The sequence below is a fragment of the Solanum lycopersicum genome, chromosome 8, assembly GCF_036512215.1.
Source record: "Solanum lycopersicum chromosome 8, SLM_r2.1".
In the NCBI taxonomy this organism is placed as follows: domain Eukaryota; kingdom Viridiplantae; phylum Streptophyta; class Magnoliopsida; order Solanales; family Solanaceae; genus Solanum; species Solanum lycopersicum.
This window is the reverse complement of record NC_090807.1, coordinates 52,803,483-52,827,165: the sequence shown is the minus strand read 5'-3', so window position 1 is coordinate 52,827,165 and position 23,683 is coordinate 52,803,483. Positions and strand designations below refer to the sequence as shown.

General features: G+C 31.6%; 1 protein-coding gene and 1 long non-coding RNA gene across 4 annotated transcripts; both read left to right on the top strand.

Annotated features, from left to right (window-relative positions):
- Window positions 1–6,297: 6,297 nt before the first annotated feature.
- Window positions 6,298–9,474, top strand: LOC138337751 (uncharacterized). Its single transcript, XR_011211152.1, has 3 exons — window positions 6,298–6,463; window positions 8,479–8,840; window positions 9,051–9,474. It is a non-coding gene; the product is annotated as an uncharacterized lncRNA (long non-coding RNA).
- A 3,052-nt stretch (window positions 9,475–12,526) lies between these two features.
- LOC101249566 (25S rRNA (cytosine-C(5))-methyltransferase NSUN5) lies at window positions 12,527–23,196 on the top strand. Of its 3 annotated transcripts, XM_069288049.1 has the most exons (15): window positions 12,597–12,961; window positions 13,352–13,442; window positions 15,821–16,074; window positions 17,728–17,786; window positions 18,944–18,994; window positions 19,072–19,207; window positions 19,455–19,540; window positions 20,323–20,421; window positions 20,557–20,610; window positions 20,699–20,843; window positions 21,289–21,350; window positions 21,722–21,809; window positions 21,904–21,972; window positions 22,085–22,246; window positions 22,791–23,196. In XM_069288049.1, exons 3-15 carry the CDS (start codon window positions 15,834–15,836, stop codon window positions 22,982–22,984), a joined length of 1,446 nt encoding a protein of 481 aa, XP_069144150.1. In that variant the 5' UTR covers window positions 12,597–12,961; window positions 13,352–13,442; window positions 15,821–15,833; the 3' UTR covers window positions 22,985–23,196. The 3 variants fall into 3 exon arrangements, 2 of the variants coding, with proteins under 2 accessions (XP_004245067.1, XP_069144150.1); XM_004245019.5 differs by lacking the exon at window positions 13,352–13,442 and having other exon boundaries at window positions 12,527–12,961; XR_011211151.1 differs by lacking the exon at window positions 13,352–13,442 and having other exon boundaries at window positions 12,560–12,961; window positions 21,896–21,972.
- The last annotated feature ends 487 nt before the right edge of the window (window positions 23,197–23,683 follow it).

Sequence of the window (23,683 nt, the reverse complement as noted above, 5' to 3'; positions counted from 1 at the left end):
AATTCTTCGACAATTTGAAATGCTAAAATAAAACAAACTACATAGAATCTTAAAATACCAATAAACGATTTATAAATCTACTAAAACTTAAACAATCTTCTAGATCTTCATACTCTTCAAAATTAATCTTCTCCTCTGCAGCAGAATCGATGGATAAAAACGACCATGAATCTGATACAGAGTGCAACTGCAGAAATTTTGATGAATATATCAAGCATATGCGGTAAACAAGATAGTGGCTTGATGAATGCAACATAAAACATGAAACTGATTACAAATATTTCGATCAACGCATAAAATATAATGCAAACACATTGTGGAAAACTGATGCAAACTGCTTCAGAACATCCATCTTCTATGTCTGCCATGTTAACTATGAGATCGAGCTGATATTTTGACGAGCATTTATAGAGCATACAAATATACTGATTTTTATGTATTAAAAACATAAATAAGAAAAAAAGTGTGAATAAGGAATTAATTGGAAGTGTGAATAAGGAAGTTTAGCATTGTAAAGTTAACAAGCTAACAATTAGTATGTGTTACACCTTTTGTCTTATTTTATCTGTTTTTTAAGTTGCTTCTATTAAAAAAAGGTAATTGCTTTTGTAATTTTATGGTTATAATCATCACTTTTAATTCCTAAAGGGTTAATTATTTTAGTAAAACTTTTTGGAGTCAAAACAATAATTAAAATGAGATGGAAAAATAATAAATTATTTCCTTTTTTACTTCGTGAGTTGGTGAATGCTCCATTGATCTTTGCTCTTTGGTTAATAGTTCCATGAATATTCTTCCAAATATACATTGTCCAAAAAAAATTTTACACTCTTTATAATTTAACAAATTATAGTAAATTATTTGCAAATAACAACTTCTTGACATCATCGATTTATTTTTATTGCAATAGTAATTAAGATTCATCTTATTGTGTAAAAGTTCGATATATAACACTGGAGTTAATTCTTGAATTTTATTTTATCGCACTAAATTTACTGAAATTATTTTTATAGTGAAAAAATCAATCGATTTTATTGAAGTGTCATACAAATGAATAAAAAAAGTCTGTAAGCAAAAGGTCATACATTTTTGCCTGCAATTTCCTTGCAGAAACATATATGAAAAAAAATAAAAGACATTTTATACGATATTATTATAAAATCAAGTTCATCAGACTATAATCATAAAGAGAAGAAGACAAGAGTAGTAGATAGAAGAAGATGACTTTTCTTCTTATTCAAGTGTATTTTACAAAAGGTAAATGATATTTTATTTATAGAGTAGAAATATCACTCAAAGGCCACCATGATAAATGCTCAATTAATAGGTACATAATTATCTACAAAGGTTCATGTCACCTTGGAAATGTAGATACATGATAGGATAAGTTCATGAAGAAAGCAAATGGACAATCCACTATTCAATGGATTTATAACACTCCCCCTTGGGTGTCCATAGATTATGTGTCTCGTTACAACCTTACTAAAATATCAGTAGAAAAAAACTCTAGTGAAGGAAAAAGAGTACACATATCTTTTGATCCGCATTGCTTTTTTCCTCATTAAAAAACCTTGCCAGGAAAATTCAGTGGGACAAAACCTCGATCAAGGAAAAAAGATTGCAATGCGTATTATACTCCCCTGATTGAAACATCACTTAATTTCTTGCGATGATATCTCCAATCTTCGTAAATTGTGGTTGATATATTCTTTTTCAAAGAAAAACCACATATTTCCTGAATATGGTGTGTCATTGATCTCAATCAGACGCACTCTTGACTTGCTTCATGGAAGACTTTTATTTCTGCATGGTTTGAAGAAGTGATCACCTACATTGGCTTCATTGATAGCAAAAATATTATTGTGCCTCCACATGCAAACAAATAGCGTGCTTGAGATAGAGTTTTATGTGAATCAGATAAATATTCTGCATCTGCATAACCAATCAATTTTTCTTGGATTCCTTGAAATAGAATAAACCCATAACTATGGTCCTTCGAGGATATTCGATGTGTTCAACACCATTTCAATGTTCTTTTATCGGAGAAAAACTAAACCTTACCAGTAAATTTACTGCAAAACAAATATCTGGTCAAATATTGTTAACAAGCGATCTCATAATCATTGGGGTACTCAATGAATGTGATTTATCTATATAAAAACGCATCAAAACATATCTGTGTATGTGTACTAATAGACAAATATTTCATTTGTCAAATTATCAATCAGTAGGTCAAGACAAAATTCTGTCTTACCAAGACCTTTTCATAAAAATACAAAGACAATTAGGATTATTCTTTTGTATCATTTTTCGTCCTTGAATATTTCAATCCATATAAGGATTCTTGAAGCTTTATTGAAAAAGTTTCTTTCTAACTTTTATATGCTTGAGACACCTAGACTGTTTCAAGAATTTTCATATGACCTTCATTGTCTAGCTAGACATGACAATTATGCATTATGCATTCAAGTTTTTCATATGTTGTCAGATCAAAACAAACCTTATTGCATCCACCATATGAGAATACATCTCCAATAATGTCAGGAATTTTGCGACAAACCTTTATGCCCAAGGCACAAGTTGTACTTGATATATTACTATTATACCATCGGATAATAATTTATTGTACCCCAGCGACATTATACCTTAATTTATGGACTATCTGTCCAAAAAGTCACTTTTCTAAGTGAAACAATATATTTGAATCATGCATTTTACTTGGTAACCCCTTTATCTGTCCACACTATATGACAGATTTGAATTAAAGATCCTCGTCATAAGTCATATCATTGAGCGCTACCTCATATTAGCGATACCGTTGACAGTTATTTGATATCGATTCCAATATGACATAACTTATCGAGATCTCTTCATTTTTCATCATTTTTCAGGTACCTTAACCTTTTTCGAGGTTTATGAATTGTAATGTCAATGTGCTCTTTTATAGGACTTGCATCATTATCATGACCATATTGATCATTTGCCCCTTTCCTTCTTCAAGGAATTTTATATTTTGAATCGATTGGTCTATTACGCTTCCTGTGTATCATAGACTCTGTCATTTAAGGACTTCACATTGGAGTATTTGAAGCTAAATTATATCATAGGGTCAGTACATTCATCTAGCAACTGATTTGCAACATTATGCAAATGAGTTATCCATTGAACTTTCCGTTCACATATTTATTTAACGAGGATCTAGATAATTCATAATTAATCTCAAACATAATTTTCAGCTATCAAAATCATCTCTCCCCCTAATGTTATAAAATCTAACATCATCCCAACATCATTTGAGAATTCATCCTTGTGCGTGGTGGAACAATTAAAATCATAACCGCACATTCAACATTTTAGATGAAAATTATCTGGTTCCTGACCCTGAACCAATTTTAATGGGAAAACCTTGTTGGCTTGATTCATACATGTGTTGCTACATGTTAAACAAAATTATCTCATGTCAAATTTTATTTGGGAGTTCTATTCTTATGATTTAGCTATAATTGGAGGCATAAAATTTCTACTAAATCAACCAGCATTATCAATATAATTTCATAGTTTAGAACTCTGCTCTTAATTTAACAATTCGAGCAAACAATCTTACAAATACCAATTTGTAAGTTGACAGTAAATCACATGTGATCATCACATAGATACGTCTATCATATAGTTGCAAATGATCCACATGGCAGATGAATGCGCTCATATTCACCTTTTTATATGTTCCAAAATTTTAGGGAATTACAATTCCAACCTTAACTAGTACAATGATTATTTTATGAAGAAAACAAGCAACACAAGAGAATTCTTGAAGAATCTTTTATTTCTTCATCATATAATCTACATGAATTCTCAATTACATTTGCATCATATTTAAACCAGAATGATCAACCGGTCATGCCAACTAATCTTTATTTTAGTACACTTATAGTTTACTTTTTTTTGCATGTGAATTCATCAGCATGCCCACATTTGTGTGCAACAAACAAGAGGAAAAAATGGGTAAAAAGTCAACCAGCGTTGGACCCACAAGATAGTGTCACGTAGGCCAAAAAGGGGTAGACAATTATTAATAAAATAAGTTCAGTGAGGTAATAAGACCTTAGTATAGTATAAGTATGTCTCTGAGATTTCGGGCATAGGTTGAGGGGATATTTGTGCATCATCCCTAATATTTTTCCTAAATATATTTAAAAGAATTTTTTTTCTTAATTACTTGAATAATTATTTACTTTTTTTCCTAACGTTTGTCATTTCTCAAATAATATTTGTCAAATAAAAAATAAAAATTGTATCCTAACATTCTTTTAAAATTTAAGGAGTAAATTAATTTTGTCACTCAATTTTATTATTTTAACTCCCTAAATGGAGTCCATATTGCTCTATAGACATTGTAGCTCTTAGTACTCTATTATAATAATAAAAATCTTTTATAATTTTTTTCAGAAAAGTAAAATATTTGATAAAAGTTTGAGAAAATTACACGGTTAAGCAAACTTATACTATTTAATTACTCATCATAGTTATAATTTGCTATAATTACCACACACGACTAACATTATACATTAATTACGTGGGTTGACTTCGAGTTTCTATAATTAGTCATGTTTGTATATGTATAGTTCGTCCGGAGATATAAATACATATGTATAATATACAATTTTTTAACCTATATACATATACAACTCACCTCTCTCCCACTCTCTGCCCTCTCTCACTCGCCTCTCTCCTCCTTTTCTCAATCTCGCTCGCCTCTCTCCTCCCTCTCACAATGTCGCTTGCCATTTGTACAAATGTATATGTCTTATATACAATTATATATATATATATATATATATATATATATATATATATATATATATATATATATATATATATATATATATATATATATATATATATATATATATATATATATAAATTAACCTCTCTCCTAAACTTTGACCTCTCTCGATCTCGCTCGCCTCTCTCCTCTCTCTCCCAGTCTCACTCGCCTCTCTCCCCCCATTCCCAATCTCTCTTGTCACATACAAATACATATGTATAATATACAATTATCTAACCAATATACATATACAATTCACCTTTCTCCTACTCTTTTTCCCCTCTCTCTCGCCTCTCTCCTCCATATAACATGTAACTACAAATTCTAATTATCAAACTATAGCTATAGAGAGTAATTAATTATTTTTTAGTGGTTATATGTGAAATTTTCCTAAAAGTTTTAAATATGTGTTCATGACAATAAGAAAAACTTTTTAATATATTTTGAGAAAATATAATGGATTACAAATATATTTAACAAATATATGGAATTAAATAACTATAATTAGGACTTTGCTTTAATCAATTAAATCTTAACCATTAATTCTAAACTATGACATATGTCAAATCAAGCAAGACCTTGAGAAAAATGGAAAAAAGAGAAAAGGAATGGAGTTGGATCCAATGAAAATGGTACTATAATCGGGTGATACATAATTCATTTAAAAGTTATTAAGGGAGACATTTAATGCTTATGTAATTAAAGTGTTAAAATAAATTTTATTGTCAAGTTCATAAGAAATTTGGTTTATTTTATCTTCTCCTTTTTTTAAAACGAAAAGAGATTGTTCTCTAGTAAATTGAATTGAATAAAACAAAATATTTTTTTAGATTTTTTAAGTACAAATAATTTATAATTTATTCTTTTTATAAAATGTTAGAAAATATTTCTCCATGTTGATGTCAACATTGTTCTGTTTTATGTGGTGTAACATACTCTATCCATTCCATATTAATAAAATTTTTGAGGTATTTCACATCTTTTAACAAAAAAAATAATTTAGACATAAGTTGTATATAGTTTTTCAATTTTATCCTTATTAGTTATTGTCAAATTTATTGAAGTCATCACATCGAAAAATTCAAATGAGGGCTACAATTGAAACAACGCTCTAAAAGTAGTCTTGAAAACTGAAGAATAAAATTAATTTGAAAAATAAAAAGTGCCTCAAAAATTTATTAATATAGAATGAAGGGAGTATTTAATTAGGAGAAATTACAAAGTTATTATATCAAGAAATAAGACTTCAAATATTAATTATAATAGCCTATAAAAAATGTTATATATATAATTTTATAATTTCTTCAACTACTTTCAGAAGAATGAATGCACTCACTCTGCCAAGTGTTGTTGTGCCACATCATCTTAATTATTTAATTCATTTAAAAATTGTTAATTGGGACTTTAAAGCATAATAATATTTTACCAAAAAAAACTTGTAATAAAACAAAAAAAAAACTATTCTATATAGTCTTCCAAATGAGAAGGCAAAACAAAATTGGGTAGGCAGAGATGACGTTGTTGGCCGCATAAAAAATTCGGCGCTACTAGAGAAATTGCAAAGAATCCAGAGGAACACCATATCCAGTAAGAAGAAAACAACAAAAAACAGTAGCAGAGGATAACATCATCAATCAGGCAATCCAGAAAGCTTTAGCTAAAATACTCATCTCTTATTGTCTCTTGCTCTTCTATGCTCGATCTAAGTCTTTTTCTCTCTCTCTCTCTTTAGATTCAACCTTTTTTGATTTGTGTTATTAGTTAGATTTTATTTATTGTCACTGAAATTGAAAATTTATCGTTGAATTGGCTATTTGATTTTGTTGTTGAAATAAATGTAGAAAATAAGATTAAACTTAGAACAAGTTTACTTCTGTGTTTTTACATATTTAGGGTTTAGGGTTTAGGGTTTATGTAAGGAATTTCATCAATTACATATTGTATATATAAGGAATTTGTAATGAAATTCTATCAATTATTCAGGAAGGTGAAACTACATAATTTTCACAATCTTACATATAAGAAATTCAGTCAAGAAAAAAACATACTAGAATTGACTGTAGTGTTTTTGACTTGAATCGAAACAGTATTCTTTTCTCCTTTCTTTGCTAGTATTTCAGAATGGCAGAGATGGAATGGTTAATTCCCACTTTTCATTGAAGTGGGTTTATGGGGTTATCTAAAATGACTTTCTTAATTAAATTAGAATTTAGCTACTTTATTAAACCAAGATAATATCGAACGTGGTTAATAAAACTAACACATGTGTTGCTATCAACTTTTTCTCCTTTCTAAATTGGAACATGACATGATTAACATATTTTCATTCTAAATCTCTAACACTTCATTCATATAGGTTTTCAATCACTCTAACACTTCATTCATATAGGCTTTCTAAGACAACCCCATCAATCTTTGTGATTTATCCAAAATAAAAATATATTTTTATCCCAATTTCACATAATGTCTCTACTATATCTTTTGAAGTCAAAGTTGTTTGACCGAAATTCTTAGTATCATGCAATAAATCAAGATCACTAGTAGCAAGCAAGATGTCATTATTATTAACTTACAAGGCTAACATTATAAACTTACTCCCACTCACCTTAAAATATATACACCGACCAATAATATTTTTTATAAATTCAAAGATGACAATAGTTGCATTAAACTTAGATACCATCGCCAAGAAGTTGTTCAAGTATTGTTTGAGCAAGAGGATTCATTGGTAAGGAATGTGGGGAATAAATGATTTTTTACCGTTAACTCAACATCTCAGCATGTGAAGATCCCAACACAGTTGACATTGAGTAAATAAAATGGCTTTGTAAGATTATGACATGAAAAACTAAGATACCATGTAAAGTAAACTGTTTTACTTGGTTGTTAGCTAAGAAGACAATTTTGACACATGAGAACTTGAACAAAAGAGGCTTTCACCTGTGTTCCAGGTGTTTTTTGTGTGAAGAGTAAGAAGAGACAACCAAACATCTCTTCTTACACTACAAAAGGACAGACCAATTGGGGCAAATGTTCACCAATTTGAGAGAGATCAAATGGGTGAAATCAGGAAGGATCAAAGACGTTTTGAAGTGTTAGAATAGGGATGAAAATGCAGTAAGAAAGGAGGAGATATGGAAGATTGATCCATCCTGTACATGGTGGATAATATGGCTAGAGAGGAACATGCGGTGTTATGAACACTACACCATTTTAGGTCTACGACAACACTAAATCTGGACAACGCTTATAAAGTGTTGCCTAAAATACTTTTGGGAACGTTTTTAAAGTGTAGCCAAAGATTTTGACTTTTAGTTACACTAATATTAGCAACACTTCTAAAGTGTACTCTTTAATGGGATAACCTACACTTTATAAGTGTTGTTATAGTTGGCAACAACTATTTACATAAATGGCCACACTTTTAAAGTGTGCTATTTTTATAATTGTTAATACAACACATGAAAAATGTTGCCTTAGTGTTTTCCCAAAATTTTATATTCCCTCTAACATTTTAACATTAAAATTTGATCTCCCTCCATTTTTATTTGGCCAAAAAAATAAAACATTAAAGAAATATTAAAAATAATAAAACATTAAAACAACAAAATGGGAAACATTACTGAAACTTCAGCTGAAACTTTCACTTTCAGCTGAAGAACACATTTTCATCCAGAATTGAAGAACCCATTTGCAAGAACTGAAAAACAGGATCGAAGAACGGAAGAAATCGATTTTCGTCACAAACTCTGTCAAAGTTCAGTTGAAGAACACCATTTTCAGCCGAAGAATCAAAGAGCAACGCGATTCCTCTAAAGCAAACTGAAGAAGAAGATCCTCCTCTCCGAGCTTCGTTGTTCAAGATTGGGGAGCTGAAGAAGACGATTTTCTTCAAAGATTCTTGGGTAAACTGTTGTTCCATCAGATTTTCTTTTGAAAGTTGAAAGAAAATGCTTCACAAATCAACTTGCTTCATATCTTAAAGCTTTAGGGTTGTTGGAATAGAGTTTATCAGGTAAGATATTTTATCTTCAAAAGTCTAAATTATAGCTCTAAGATTTTGATATTCTTTTGTGTCAGTCCAAAATTAAAGTTAGGGTTTTTATGACTTGTGTTATTGATACGAATTTTGTTGATTTAGGGAGTTTAGTTTGTAGTTGTATGACGTATAAATGGGCAGATTATCTTTGACAGACTAATTTTTTCTCTTGAATGTTGAATGTAGAAGCTGAAGCTAAGTCAAAAGTATCTGAAGAACTGAGTTGCAGCTAAGTTATCTTTCTTCGAAGAACTGAAGTGTTGAAGTTGGCGATACCTATAATATTTTGTCCCTAATAAAGATTTCGTCAAGTGCAAGTAGCTACTCTATATGAATTTGAAAAAGTTTTAATGTATGTTTTAATGTCACTATTTTTTTAGTCTTTTTTAGTCTTCCTGAGTTCATGATTGTGCTCGTCTTAAGCTTGGTTTGTTCCTTTGTTAACAACATTGATTCTGTCTTGTAGCTATTTGCTGGTAAAATTTTTCTTTTTTCGACTACATGTCTTGAAGTGTCTAGAAGTCATTTTGTTGTTTGTCTAGTGCATTTTTCAAGTATAGATCAGAAACATTGGTTCAATATTGCTTAGTTGTTTTGGGATCATCTCGTACTATGAATTTGTTAAACTTGTTTTGTAGTTTGAGTTGCACTATATAGAAAATAAATCATATGCCTTAGAAATTGGAGATATAACATATATTTTTCAAGTCTAGAACGGGTGGAGAGGGAGCAGTAACTTGTGACAGTCTTTTCTGCTAACTGTTACTAGCAATAACAGAATAAAAGTAGAAGATTTGTTTTTGTGGTATGGACAACTTGTTGAGTTTTGGATATTGTTGAAAGTGAGGCTTGCTTCATCTAAGTTTTAGAATAATTAGGAGAAGTTAGTGCAAACAAAATGGAGAGAAAGTCTTGTATGATGCTAAAGTCTGACCTATTTGATGAGTTAGATGCAACAGATGAGAAAATAGCTTGTAACTTTCCAATTTCATTACATGTCAAGTTCTTCCATATAAAATAGTAGTAAATAGAATTGTAAAGACAGTCTATGGTCAAGTGTTTTTTTCCTCACTGACTTTATGTTTCTCCTTCCTATCGACTTCAATGGTTCTGTCATGCTCCACAAAGTGGTGTTTCTTTTGAGCTTCAGGGGGAAGAGACCTATGGTGCTATCCACCAACATGTTTTCTCTGTGACTTCAGTTGTTTGATGCCTTTCCTTTTAGTCTATGTCAAACTGTGGATATTCCAGTTAGTAGTGAACAGGAATAAGCCTACTGAAGAGCTTAATATACATTTATTCTTTTGTAATTTTTGAAGAATAAACATGTTGTAATTTGTACGCTTTCAAGTTTGAAACTTGTGACCATATCTATAAGACTATAGTCTATTCATCTTCGTGATGAAACTAAATAAAAAAATAGTTTTAACATATAAGAATCAACATCAGAAAATAATGTTGTTCTCTTCTTTACATTCCTAATCATAGAGAACCTTCTCACTTTTTAACTATGTTTATCGGACTCTCCAAATATGTTATTACACCATTGCATATTCTGATAAGTGAACTAGAAATCGGACTCTCCAAATTTGAGTTTCACTAGCTAAGTCTACTTTGTCCAAAAAAGTGAACTAAAAATCATCTTTTAAGACTGCATATTCTGCTATCTCCTGTTGTTCTGTCCTCTTTAATATGAATTTTGTCATACATACATAAAGCTTATACTTCTGTTCCTTCGCATGTTTTAAACTCTTCCAGCCAAGGACCTATTTAAAAATGAGAAATTTGGGGTTGTTCTTTACACTTCTACTCCTCACGATTTTCTTGCTGAATAGTGAATTCAAAAGCTCTAATTAGATGATTCATGCTATGTTACTTACCTAGTACTGATTGGATATCTTTTTTATAGTTTGAAGGTTGATCCACGCTGATCTTACTTGCGACTTGTACCATTTATAGTTCAAAGCGTGCCCTTATACCTATTTGGCTACGCTTTATAAGTGTTGCCAAAGGTGACAACATTTAAAAAGTGTTGCCTAATGTCAAAGGTTACGCTTCTTTTGGGCAGCCCCTAAAAAGTGTTGCTGAATGTCCAAAAGTGTAGTCTTTTATCAAAGGCCACACTTTATGCTAGTTTAGGCTACTACAGCCGAAAATGATGTAGTGGAAGGAAAAAAGAGCAACATACAAACATTTCAGCTTAATTGTTTAGCTCTGTATTACTTTTGATGTAAACAAGAAGTCTTATATAGCTTAGAAGTAATCAAAACACAACTATAGAAGTAATTTGCACAACTATGAACTGGTTATAACTTGATAGTTGTAGGATCTTATGTAATTACAACACTTTTGGAGGGGAACTACTCTTTTGAGGTAGTATGTATACCTATGGATAAATATAGATTAATTGTTACTTTTCTCAACAATTTTTTTTTGTATATTGACTTGTGAAGTTTACATAACACGTGTTTCTTACCATTGATGGAAAACCCTTTTGGTTGATCCGCATAAACTCCATCCTCTAAATATGAGATTTCCACATCCATTTGATGTAGCTCTAAGTCATAATGAACTTCTACAATCATTATAATTTTAAGTGGATCTTTATTAAAGATAGGTGAACATGTCTCTTTTATATTCAATGTCATATTCGTGAGTGAAACCTTTTATAACGAGTTTGGCTTTGTGACGTTGAATGTTGCCAATTAAGTCGTGTTTGGTCTTAAAGACCCATGTATATCCAATTCTTTTGAAGTCGTAAGGTAACTCAACAAGGTTTCAAACTTACTTTGTTCCATAGATTTCAACTCATCTTTCATAAGAATTTATCATTTATCAAAATTATTAATTCAATAGGTTGTGAAAATGAAACTAGATTATTATCAATTCCTAAGTCAATTTCTAACTCGTGTAGATATACCAAATAGTCATCAGAAATAGCAGGTCTCATTTTCTTTATGCTACTTTTGTGGTACATAAACCACTAGTTCGTCAATTATGATTTCATTGTGATTGGAAAGATCATTAATTTGTTATTCTGGTGGACTGTTAGGTTGTAAAACAACCGAGGAGCAACAAATATAGAATAAAAGCAAGGTAGATGGATTTGCCCCCAAACTTCTTAATTTCCACTTTATGTGGTTCTCCACTTCTATTAATTTTACTGTTGATATTTAATTTTGATCGAATTTTAACTATTTTTGGAAATGCTATTCGATTAATACATATTTTATTTTAAGTCAATTTTGCATAAAAATTATATATTTTAGTATGTTTACTTTATAAAATTATTGTAAATATCATTAAAATATTTTAAACATTCTTAATAAATTTTGAGATAATTATTTTATCCAAATGTTATGATATTTAAGTGATTTAAATTTTATAAAATATATGATTATATTGGTAGTATTTTAATTGGATAGCAATTTCTTATTTTTCCTCAAAATTATTTAAATTCTAGCCTATTCTATTCTAAGTTGTTTCAATTCTAGCCTATCCAATTTCAATTGTATTTCAATAGTAACCATTTCTTTCCTTTTAATTCTAGCCAATTTTATTACAATTTTGGCCATCCAAATCCAATTCAATCTAATTTAAATCTCATCTTTTAATCGCAACCGTCGATCTTTTAAATTAAATCCTACATCTAATCCTAACCGTCCATAAAATTCTAGTCAATTTAGTTCTAAAAAGAAGACTAAAACCTAATTCCAAGCTTCTCCCTTCTTCCTCTGTCTCTTCTTCCCTCGCCCCATTTTCCTCTTCTCCCCCTTTCTCCGAACGGATCACCGGCGAGCAGCAGCTACGGTGACAACAACACCAGGCGCCTCCGCCTCCCTTCTTCCTCTTTCTCTCCTCTTTTCCCCCTTCTTTTCTCCTCTCTTTTTGCAGGACCGCCAGGCAGCAGCGACCAGTAGCAGCAGCGGCGACGACAAGCAGCAGAGACGACTCCGGCGTGCAACGAGGCGCAGCTGCGGCTCCAGCGAAGGAAAAGTTGCGTGAGGTCAGTGACGCCGGCAGAAAACAGCAGCTCCGGCCATTCCGGTGGAGCTTTTGAAAATTTCGAGTTTTGTTAAACAGATGGATATCACCAGGTAAGTTTTCAATTAATTTTTAGGCTCAGATTCTAATTCTGAGCATAGTATGATTCTTTGATATTGAAATGCCACAACTCGTTTGTTAAGGCTTTTATAATTTTCTGCTTTCATTGTTATATACTCCTCCTTTGTGATGAATTGTATTTGCTAATCCTTTCTACATGTTAATCATACAAGATGAATTGTCATTGTTGATAAATTAATTTTCATATGGTAGTTGGTGAATTGTCATAGTTGATAAATTAATTTTCATATGGTAGTTGGCATCCAGACTACAGTTTAATTTGCATCCAATTATCCTATATTTGTGATTATTCAATAATTTGGTAAACCCTTCATTATTTTTTAATTCCCCTTAATTGGCGTTGTACTGGATAACTTTTGTAGGAATTGGTAAATCGGATTGATGCTCGTTTCTTTCAAACCCCAATAATCTGTAAATCAATTTGCTGATTTTAGTCGATTTTCTCTCTTAGTGGTAAACATTGTTTCCATCTTGCCACTAGATTTTTATATATTTTTAAATTTCTTTTAGATGATAAACTATTGCAGGTGAGAAGAATATTGCTTTGGGTAGATTTTCTTAAAAAATAACTTTGTTTGTTCGTTCTGGATTGTATCAATTCGTGTTTATATTAATTTATTCTTTTCTTGCTTATTTTACCAGGTGTATTATGAGTAATTGATTTCTTTACCTTAATTATAATTGACATATTTCTTACTTGGTTATTTTTGGTAAAAAATAATAATTTAATATTTAACTTTGGCTCTTCTTTATTTTGAATTTTAAATATTTATATGACTCTAAACTTTCTCTCTATATGATATAATTTGGGGAATCGTCTAAAGGGGGAGGAGGAATTACATGCTACATCCTTCTCTTATTTTCATTCAAACATATTAGAAAGCATGCCTATAAGAATTAGTTTATATGCTTTATTATGTTTGTCAATTTTGCATCATCAACTTAATTAAGATAAAAATAAATAAATTATAAGATTACTACTTGTGCTTAACTATTCATCGTGATTATTGTTCACCACAAAAATAAGGATTTTTATGTTGACCATATGGAATGTTTGAACCTCTTGACATGTGCTCAAAATTAAGCTCATGTAAAATAAATGAACTTAATTCTTTGGTATGGAAATAATTCGGTCACTTAGAAATCATGTCAATAGCATTTAAATAATTCTACATATATAATCTGGGAATAGAATTCATGTCTATTGGTTTATTAATCAATTTTTCCAGCATGTTGTCAATAAATTTAAGGTTCCTAATAAACTAGTTAATTAATCTATATTTGTTTTTACCCCCATTTTTTTTTTGCAGTTTCAGAAAAAAGTTAATTAATCTATATTTGAGACAAATCTGTCATGTTTGTATTGTTGCACTTGTAAATAAATTCTTGCAATGCCTTTTTTTACCACTTTAAACAAATGAAATCTGTTTCTGCATTAGTGAATATGCCACCTTGCAATATGTAAAGTAACTAACAAAATATTTTCTGCACATTTCTTAAAACCTACATTATCTACAACTTAAAATAAGTCACAAATATTCAGCATGCTTATTTAAAATCTGCCCATGTTAAATATTGTTGCACTATTAATAAACTGTTTTCTGCCACTTCCAAAATCGGTGTTAACTAAAATTTGCATTGCTGTAATAATTTTTTGTTACCTCTAAAATCATTTAAATAATCATATGCATGCTTTTAGATCTGTCCATAAATAATTTTGCAATGTTTAACTTATTGTTGTCTTAATTTTTGTATGTTTGTATGTTTGTAGCTCACACACTTCACATGAGACTTTTCACAATTACGTGTGTTTGTTAGCATGCTAATAATAAAATGTAGAGGCGAACTTGAGACTTTAAGTGTCCAATATTGTCCAATCTTTTCTTGTTTGGTGTCTAGGAGGGCCATATATTTTATTTTGTCTAAACCAACCTATTAAGTCCAATGCCTCTCAGACGTTAAGTTGGGACAATTAGGCACCTTTTAGATACGAAACGCATGCGGTGGTGGGGTAGGGGTAGTTGGCCCTATGGAGATGATGACATGGACTCATGCTTTAAAAGACAAACTTTGGTTTTGTCTGTCCCTATACGAAAGCCTATGAGAAAAATAAAAGAAGTCGAGTGCTGATCCAAAAAGTCTCTCTTAGAGTCTCCCTTCCGTTTTATCCCTTTATTTGCTTGTTTTAATTATATTTATTTGGGGTAACTTAAAATAAAATAACAAAATAGTTTGCTTAGATAATTGTGTAATTTCTGTTTCCTCACTTTTCTCTTTATTAATTTGCTTTGTATTTGTTATGTTTAATATTGTTATGACCTAGTTTGGCATGATTAATTAACTAAACAATAAAGTGATCTTAATTGTTTAAAATTATCATCACTTAGTCTTGCATGTTTAACTAGTTAATTTAAAATAATAAAATTACTTTAATTGTTTATTGTTAACACTTAGTCTTTGCATGCTTAGTTAACTTAATAAATAAAATAGTCTTAATTGTTTATTACGCTATCACTTAGCCTAGTAGGCTAAATTAATATTAATTTATAATATTAATGTGAACATATATATATATATATATATATATATATACGGGTCTTCTGAAAATATATTATCTTATTATCATATCGAAATATGTTATTTTTCATTGGCCCAAGTCGGAACCAGTGGAAATCATTATCTTGGAGAGATTATTAATCATCGAATATTAATTTAGTGAGGTTTTACAATATATACACATCTCTAAATTCCTATATAATTATATATTGTACTATTAGTACGATATCGATATGTTAACATTTAGCCTAAAGCCCATTAACAATTTATCGCAGGAGACTCGAAATCATGGCGCGGAAGAAGGCGCAAAGGGATACCAAACCGTCGGCGAAGAAGCCGAACCAGAACCGTATGAGCAGCGCTGAGCGCTCGGCACTCTTTGCACGTAGAGAAGCTGCAAAGGTTTTGCGAACTATTCTACAAGGAGACGCTCGACGTCGAGCCGTTGGCACCATCAAGTCGTTGGTTTATAGTCCCTCTGTCAGGAACAAAAGAGCTACTTATGCTTTGGTTTGTCAAACTCTCAAATGTAAGTTCACCAACAGAATAATAGTAAATACTTAGGATGCATTTAGAAAATCATGTTGTCTTATAGTATTGAATAGAGATTGAGTTCAAGAGAAAATAAAGTTCTTGGACTGGCAAATAAAGGAGATGAGGTAAAACTTAAAAGTCAGGTAAGTGGTAGTTATTAGCGTTGGCTTTAGACCTTGAAAAAATATGTAGTAATTTACTATCTCAAAATGATAGGAAACAATCTAGCTAAAAGAAGAGCGAATACTTAGGCAATTCGCTTACCAAATTTTCAGCTGCTAAGTGCAAGTGAATACATTTTCCACTGACAAAAATTGCTTGTCGGCTTGCTTGGTCAACTGCATTTTGGAAAATCATTCCAGCTTTAATATAAGAGGAAGCTCAGGCAAGAAGTGATCATGGGATAATTAACCTCTACAGGCATTAACCTGAAATGTTTCCGTGTAACTTCTCATGTATTATGGAGAAAATTGTTTGCGCTGGAGTTTGGACACCATTGGAAAATGTGATGCAGTTATCTTTGCTGCTTAAGATTGATTTTACTTTTATGGAAATAAAGGTATAGTAGGGTAGTTTTCATGATCGAAAGTATCTAATTGTCCTCGTCACTTTTAGTTGTTTGGAAATTTTAAGAAGCATGATTCATAGCTTGTTTTTAGGAGCTTTACTATAGTAATTGTTTTCATTTTTTTTGTTTGTGATCTTATCAAAAAATCACCTTTAGTACATGTACCTCAGTGGCGCAGAGTAGTCTTATTAATTTTGAAATATCAAGGAGACAAGGACTTAACAATAACATATCAGAGGCTATTTTATTTACCTTTGAAATAGCTGAAGCTGAATTGTCAAAATGAGCTATTAAAGCCTAAGTCGATGGGTCAATGCGAAGCAAAGGGTTTTCAATTGATGAGTGAAGACACGTGCTTCATAGAATTGTGCATGTGACACAGTGACACACAAAGTGATCCAACAATAAACAGTCAGTTCTTTTGAATCTCAACTTTGAGAAGTTGGATTGTTATCATTATTATTCCATCAATTCCGATTTATGTTACACTATTTCTGAATTAGCTTGTTCCAAAAAGATCACATATTTGAAAACAATAGATGTTACACTTTTCATTTTACCCTTACTGGTAACATTATTCTAAAAAAAAGCGCCCTTAATGTGAAGCATATAGTCCCACACAAAAGTTATGACATGTTTTAAGTCCAGACGTTTTAAAGCTTCATAGCCACACAAATATTATGACTTGTTTAAGACTGCGAGTCTTCAAAAGTCTTCATTTCTTTTTTAAAATCTCTGCTGATTCAAACAATTTCACATAGTCAAGAATAGAGGGAATGCTGTTTATCCAATACTGGAATTAGTTATGTTTATTGCACTTGAATGTTTTAGTACTGAATTCTTACATGTTTGGTATTTTTTAATTTTGTAATTTTCTCTCTTCACTTCAAGGAAGAGTGCACTTTGCTTATTGATTTTCACTTCAAGCCCCATAGATTTTGTCCCTTTTTTGTGCCTATTTTTTTTAAAAAAGCACTGATGTTAACTCAGTGACTCGAATAATTCTTTCTCCATATCTATGGAAAAGGTCCATCCCTTGGCTTCCTAATTGCAAATGTTTTGGATTCTTCCTTTTTACAGATCTTCCCGTTATCAAGGATGTCTTTCACACTACCAATGTGCTGAGTAGCAAGTGGAAGGTTAGAAATACTTTCCATATCTGAATTTTCATCGACGGTTAGATTTTGACACTTTCACTTCTCTCATTGCATGATATGGGGCTTAACTGTGAGACATGAGAAATTCTTGTTATCTGCCCAAAAGGTAGGGGTAATGTCTCATACATCCTACCCTCCCTGGACCCCACTTGTGGGATTACACTTTGCGTGTTGTTGTGTACTAGTTGAAGATCTTCCTCTTTTTTGCTCTCTCTTTCTGAGTAATATTTTGAATAACTCGTGTTTGACACTCTTACCTGTTCCTCTTTTGTATATCTTCTGTTACTTTTTTTTAAAATAATAATTATGTTTCAGCATTTTATGTTGATTAAATAAGATAAAGTTATTGACGGATGGCAGGCCATCTCCGAAATATCAAGTAAATATACGTTATCCAAGGTATATATTTTTCTGATGCCTTTCTAGGAAGAGCTTAAGTTGCATAAGTTTTTCAAATAACTAATGATTTTATCTGTGTGGCATAAGTATGCAATTATATCATTTTCTTTGTAATCAATGTCATTTTCAACTTTATCTTGGGAAAACCCCTGAACTTTTTGTCCAAGTCAGAATAAATCTTGTTTCTTGAGTGTTGCTTATTGATATTTCACAAGCCCAAGAACAATGGTTTTAATCCAGTGTACCAGGCTAGCAGCTCAACTCAATATTTCAAAAACACAGGAGAGTTCTTATTATTCGTCACTTCCTTTTTAACTGTAGGCTCAGTTAAATGTTTCTACTGCCAACCACATAGGTAAGATAATTTCTCCTTACTCATCTTTCACTTGCTTTCCTGAAGTACTATGTTCTTAACATAACCTGTTAACCCTGTTTACATCAACTATTTTACATGTTGGATAGACATCTTTGGTGTCTAATAGTTTGGATTTTTCTGCTCAACAGTAATTAATGAATTATTGCATTATGAAACATCCATATAAACTGTAAGTAGCAATTGGGAAATCTGATATTTTGTTATGGAACCTTGCCAGTGTTTTGGAAGTAAAAATGTTAGTAACATATAGCAATACATTATGGTGATCTATAGAATCGACTGGACTTAATCAAGATACAAACTTCTGGAATTTCATTTCTCATTGATTCAATTGTGGACTAATTTGCTGCTTATGTTGTTGCAGAGGCAAGAAGAATTGATGTATATAATCTTGTATGACATCCTTTTTAGCCAGGTATTTGTCAATATACATCCCCAGTGGGTTTCATTGTTTTGGGCTCTTGCTTATGGTGATGGTTTAATCTTATATAGGAGGTTTTGTTAGCTGGTGATGCAGAAAAGTTTCTACTGCAGAAAAAGGATGTGTTGCAGGCAGCACTTGCCAAGCTTTTAGTTCGAAAGAAAGTAAAACATTTCTCAGATTTGATGACTTCTTATAAAATTTCTGGTACGTGGTTCAACTCCTAGTCTGTTGATGGTGGCTAGGTTAAAAAAGGGGATATACATAGTTCAAACTTGTCAACGGACTTCTTAAATATAATTGAACTGACAAGACCCTTTCTTTATAAAAAAATAGATGGAAAAATATCTGTATTTTAAGTTGTGTCGGATTACACTTGCTGTATTTATTATATGGAGCAGAATAAGCAGTCTCGGATGTGTCACTACAATCTTGTTTTTTGTTTTCATTGCAGACCTTCCGAAACCCCGTTATGCTCGTGTAAATACTCTGAAAATGGACGTAGAGTCTGCCCTAGTCGAATTTAAGAAACAGTACGAGGTATGATATAATCCTTACATGCAACAGTTGTTTTACATCGCCTCAATAATTGAAGTAACTTTAGTGTCATTTGACTCGGTAGAATATAGGTGGAAGATGTGTCAGAGATAATTCCTTGTGTCAAAACATTCTAAGCCAAAATCTGATCCCGACGATCATCTTTGGTGTACTTAATCTTTGCAGTACTTCCTCTAATGAATTGTTTGCCTGACTAGTTTATAGATTTTTATCCAGTTTTCATGATAGTTATATAGAGGTATGATAGACCTAGCGTTTACATAGACGTTTGTTTAGAATATTGAGATAAAAACAAATTGAGGTCCTAAAATTAAGAAATTTCCTTTCAGAAGAAAAGTAAGAGGGGGTGGGGTGGTTCCAGCTGTTCTAGTATTTGAAGAGTGGCTTCTTAATTGATAATTGATGTATTGACTTCACTTGGGGGGATGGAGGTAGAAGGCATACCTAAAGATACTAATAAGCTACAGAAATTGGTATACTTTAGAAGTATGTAGTACCACAGATTTTTCATGTTTGTCAATTCAATGATATCATTATTGTTCTATTCGTGTCCTTATTTGATAAGAAAATTATTGTGAATCAATTCTGCATTGAAGAAACAATCAAATATTCATTGATCAAATCATTCTCTATGACCTGATAGATCTTTTGAAGAACTGATTAATCGGGCAAGAATAAAGATAGAATCCGATTTACTTTTTTATTGGTGATGCATTCTCGTTATTATAAAGTTTATTTATGTTTATTTTTCGGACATTAAATAGGTTTGTCAGGATGCAATGGTTCCTGACCTGTTGATTTTACCCCCAAGGACTGACTTGCATGATCATCCTTTGGTGAAAAGTGGAAGTGTCTTTCTGCAGGTGCAAATTTCTCTTTCTTAGAATGGAATTTTGATGTGAATACAATAAGGAGTTTCTGGTTATGCAATCCTTTCTCCTCTTTTGGGTTCCATCTAGTTTTCATTGACATGCTACTAATGTCCCTTGACCCACTAGGGTAAGGCAAGTTCCATGGTTGCAGTTGCTCTTGGGCCTAAACCCAGATGGGAGGTAATTGCATAGAAAAAGAGTAGTTAGGTTCTCTAGAGTTTCATTTTCTACTTGGCTGTTGTTCATGGTTGTTTATTGTTCTGTGAAGGTCATTGATGCATGTGCGGCACCAGGGAACAAAACTGTTCATCTAGCTGCTCTTATGAAGGGAAATGGAAAGATAATAGCTTGTGAACTTAATAAAGAAAGGGTTAAACGTCTGAAGGACACAATTGAACTGGCTGGAGCGACTAGTATCCTTTCAATAGCTTTCTGGTATCATGTCCACCTTCTCACATAAGATTGCTACAGAGGAAATCTAACCATCACTTGATTTCTGGGTCGACATATACCTAAAGTGTATTGGAAGCCCTTAAAATATGTGCTTAGGTCCTTGTTTTTTTAAAAAAATTATCCCATCTCTAAGTAATTCCAGTAATCTCACAATTTTCACTCAAACTGGATGGAGTTATTAGTTTCATATGGCGTTACACTTTTAATACCATAAACACCTCTTTGCATTAGGTGCCTGAAGTTTATATTTGAGGAAATATGGCTTTTGAAACTGCACATATCTTTAGTTGTTTCAGTTCCCTATTTCAAGTAATCCTAAAACAAGTTAGGTATATGATAATTTGTCTAATTGGTTTTAGTTTCATTGTTGCCATAATATGCCTCGATAACTTAACTTATCCAAAGATGTGGAAATCAAGCATGAAGACTTCTTAAACATCAGTCCTGAGGATCCAGCGTACTCGAAGGTAAACATACAAGACATTTTTTGGGGAATGAGGCGTCATTGGTTGTCAGATATTATCAACTTATTGAGTGAAATCTATTACTTTTGTGTATCATTTTAGTGTATCCAGAACAAGCATTAAAAAGAGACAAAATCCTTCTTGTTTCTGGACTGTGTGAAAAACAAAAAAAGGATATCAGTCAGTATTGGTACAACCATGAAGACATATATTTGATTTGGGGTAATACGGGGTTACACTCTGATTAGTTTTCCTGAATGATGATGATTTTACAAAATCACATTTTCAACAAGCATGGTTTCAACTTTGTTTTCCTCTATTGTGTTTGGATTTTTAAATGATGTCTTTTATTTAACACATAATCCGGCCACCAGGTTCAAGCAATACTGTTAGATCCATCATGTTCAGGCTCTGGGACTGTTGTTGATAGATTAGATCACCTGCTCCCCTCATATACAACAGGTGATTTTGCTCTTTATGTACTCATTTTGTATCTTTTGTGTAACCATCTCTATGCTTTTCTCGTTTTAAACTAACATCTGTAAAAGCTTTGCAGACTCTGATGTCAATAGACTAGAAAAGCTCGCGGCTTTCCAGAGAAAGGCTTTGGAACATGCATTATCTTGTGAGATTTATTATATTGTTTCTTGTTTTTCTTTTCTTTTTTAATCACAAATGGCAAATTCATGTATGTTTGTGAATGCAACTGATCAATTTACCCTCTCATCTTGATGTAGTTCCAGCTGTTGAGAGAATTGTTTACAGTACATGTTCTGTTAACCAAGTTGAGAATGAAGATGTTATCAAATCTGTTCTGCCTCTCGCTTCGTCTTATGGTTTTGAACTGACAACAATCTTTCCCCAGTGGGCTCGCCGAGGTCATCCAATTTTTGATGGATGTAAGTGATCATACATATCTCACAACCTTTCTTTATGGTGCTTACCTGATCCTAGTATTTTAGAATCAAACTGTGTTCCAAAAGTTGGTCAAACTAGACAAATAAAGAAAGAGCACAGTGAAATGAAAGAATATTGTTCTTACAGTTTTCAAGTGCTCTAATAAGCAATTGCAGGCATCATATATTTTCGTGTTCAGTTGCTTGTAGTCTAAGCTAGATCTAGTTGGCCAAATGAAACTGTTGCAATTATATTCTTTTAGTAAAGTGTCATTTATCTTCAAAAGGCCAACATGTCATTAGACAGAAGACTAAACTGCAAGTTATACCACCTTCAATAACATATAATATTTGCATTACACTGAAGGCTATAGGAAAACATGCATGTATGAGCTCTGTAAATATATATACAGTACCATCCTGAAGAACAGTAACACAGTGTTGTTCTGATACATTCTGATCCTTCCTGCCTGATGCTCATCTGGTTTTCCATCAGTTGAAATTCTTCAGTTGCATGTGTATGATTATTCTTTTAATTTTTGAACAGCTCAACGTGTGCTTAGAACCGATCTCATAGAGGATCAGGAGGGCTTCTTTATTGCTTTATTTGTCAGGAAGGGTGTTAGCCCTCCAGCCAAGCACATCAGAGATGTTGGAAACACATTACGAGCTCTTCAACGAAGAAAAAGGAGAAAGATAAATTCTTTCTTCCTCCTCAAAACTTTGGGTTTGTTATTGTAATAATAGGTTTACTTGTATCAATCATGCAATCGAAAAATGATAAAATCCTAGAGAAAAATTGCCAGAATTTGTCACCAGGTTAGAATGTAGTTTGGCCGAAGTTTTGTTTTATTCATTTCAGGTTTCTGGTTGTCTCTACTAAACAGTTAAATGTATACAACAAAAACTTTCTGGCATTTGATGCTTACATCAAATTGTATTTCTTTCTGCTTTTTTCCTTCTCAAAAAAATAATTAAACTTTCATTATTTCTCCATGACAAAAGAGTATTTGTATTTATTTATAGAAGAATAATATTTAAAATTTTAGCATAGTGAAATCTATTGATTGCCTGCTTTTAGATCTGTAGTCTTTGTTTTACTCCTTTCTGCGAATTACGTCACATGTAGATTTAGGAATGATTTTGTTGTAGTAGCTCATATATTGGCTTTGTACATTTTAACGTTATTAGCATGTTCATTAGTATTGTTTTTGTTCTTATATATAGAGTTTGTTCATGGTAATGGTTAGAAAATCAAATTAAAATTTAATCGATTTAAAAATTGATATTTGGTTTGATTTGTTTATTGATTTTAAATTTAAAAATTGATACTATTTGATTTGATTTTTATTTTACTAAAAAAAACTGATAAATTATATATATAAATTCTATAATTATTTATAAATAAAATTAACATATATTGTTTTTCCAACTCTGATT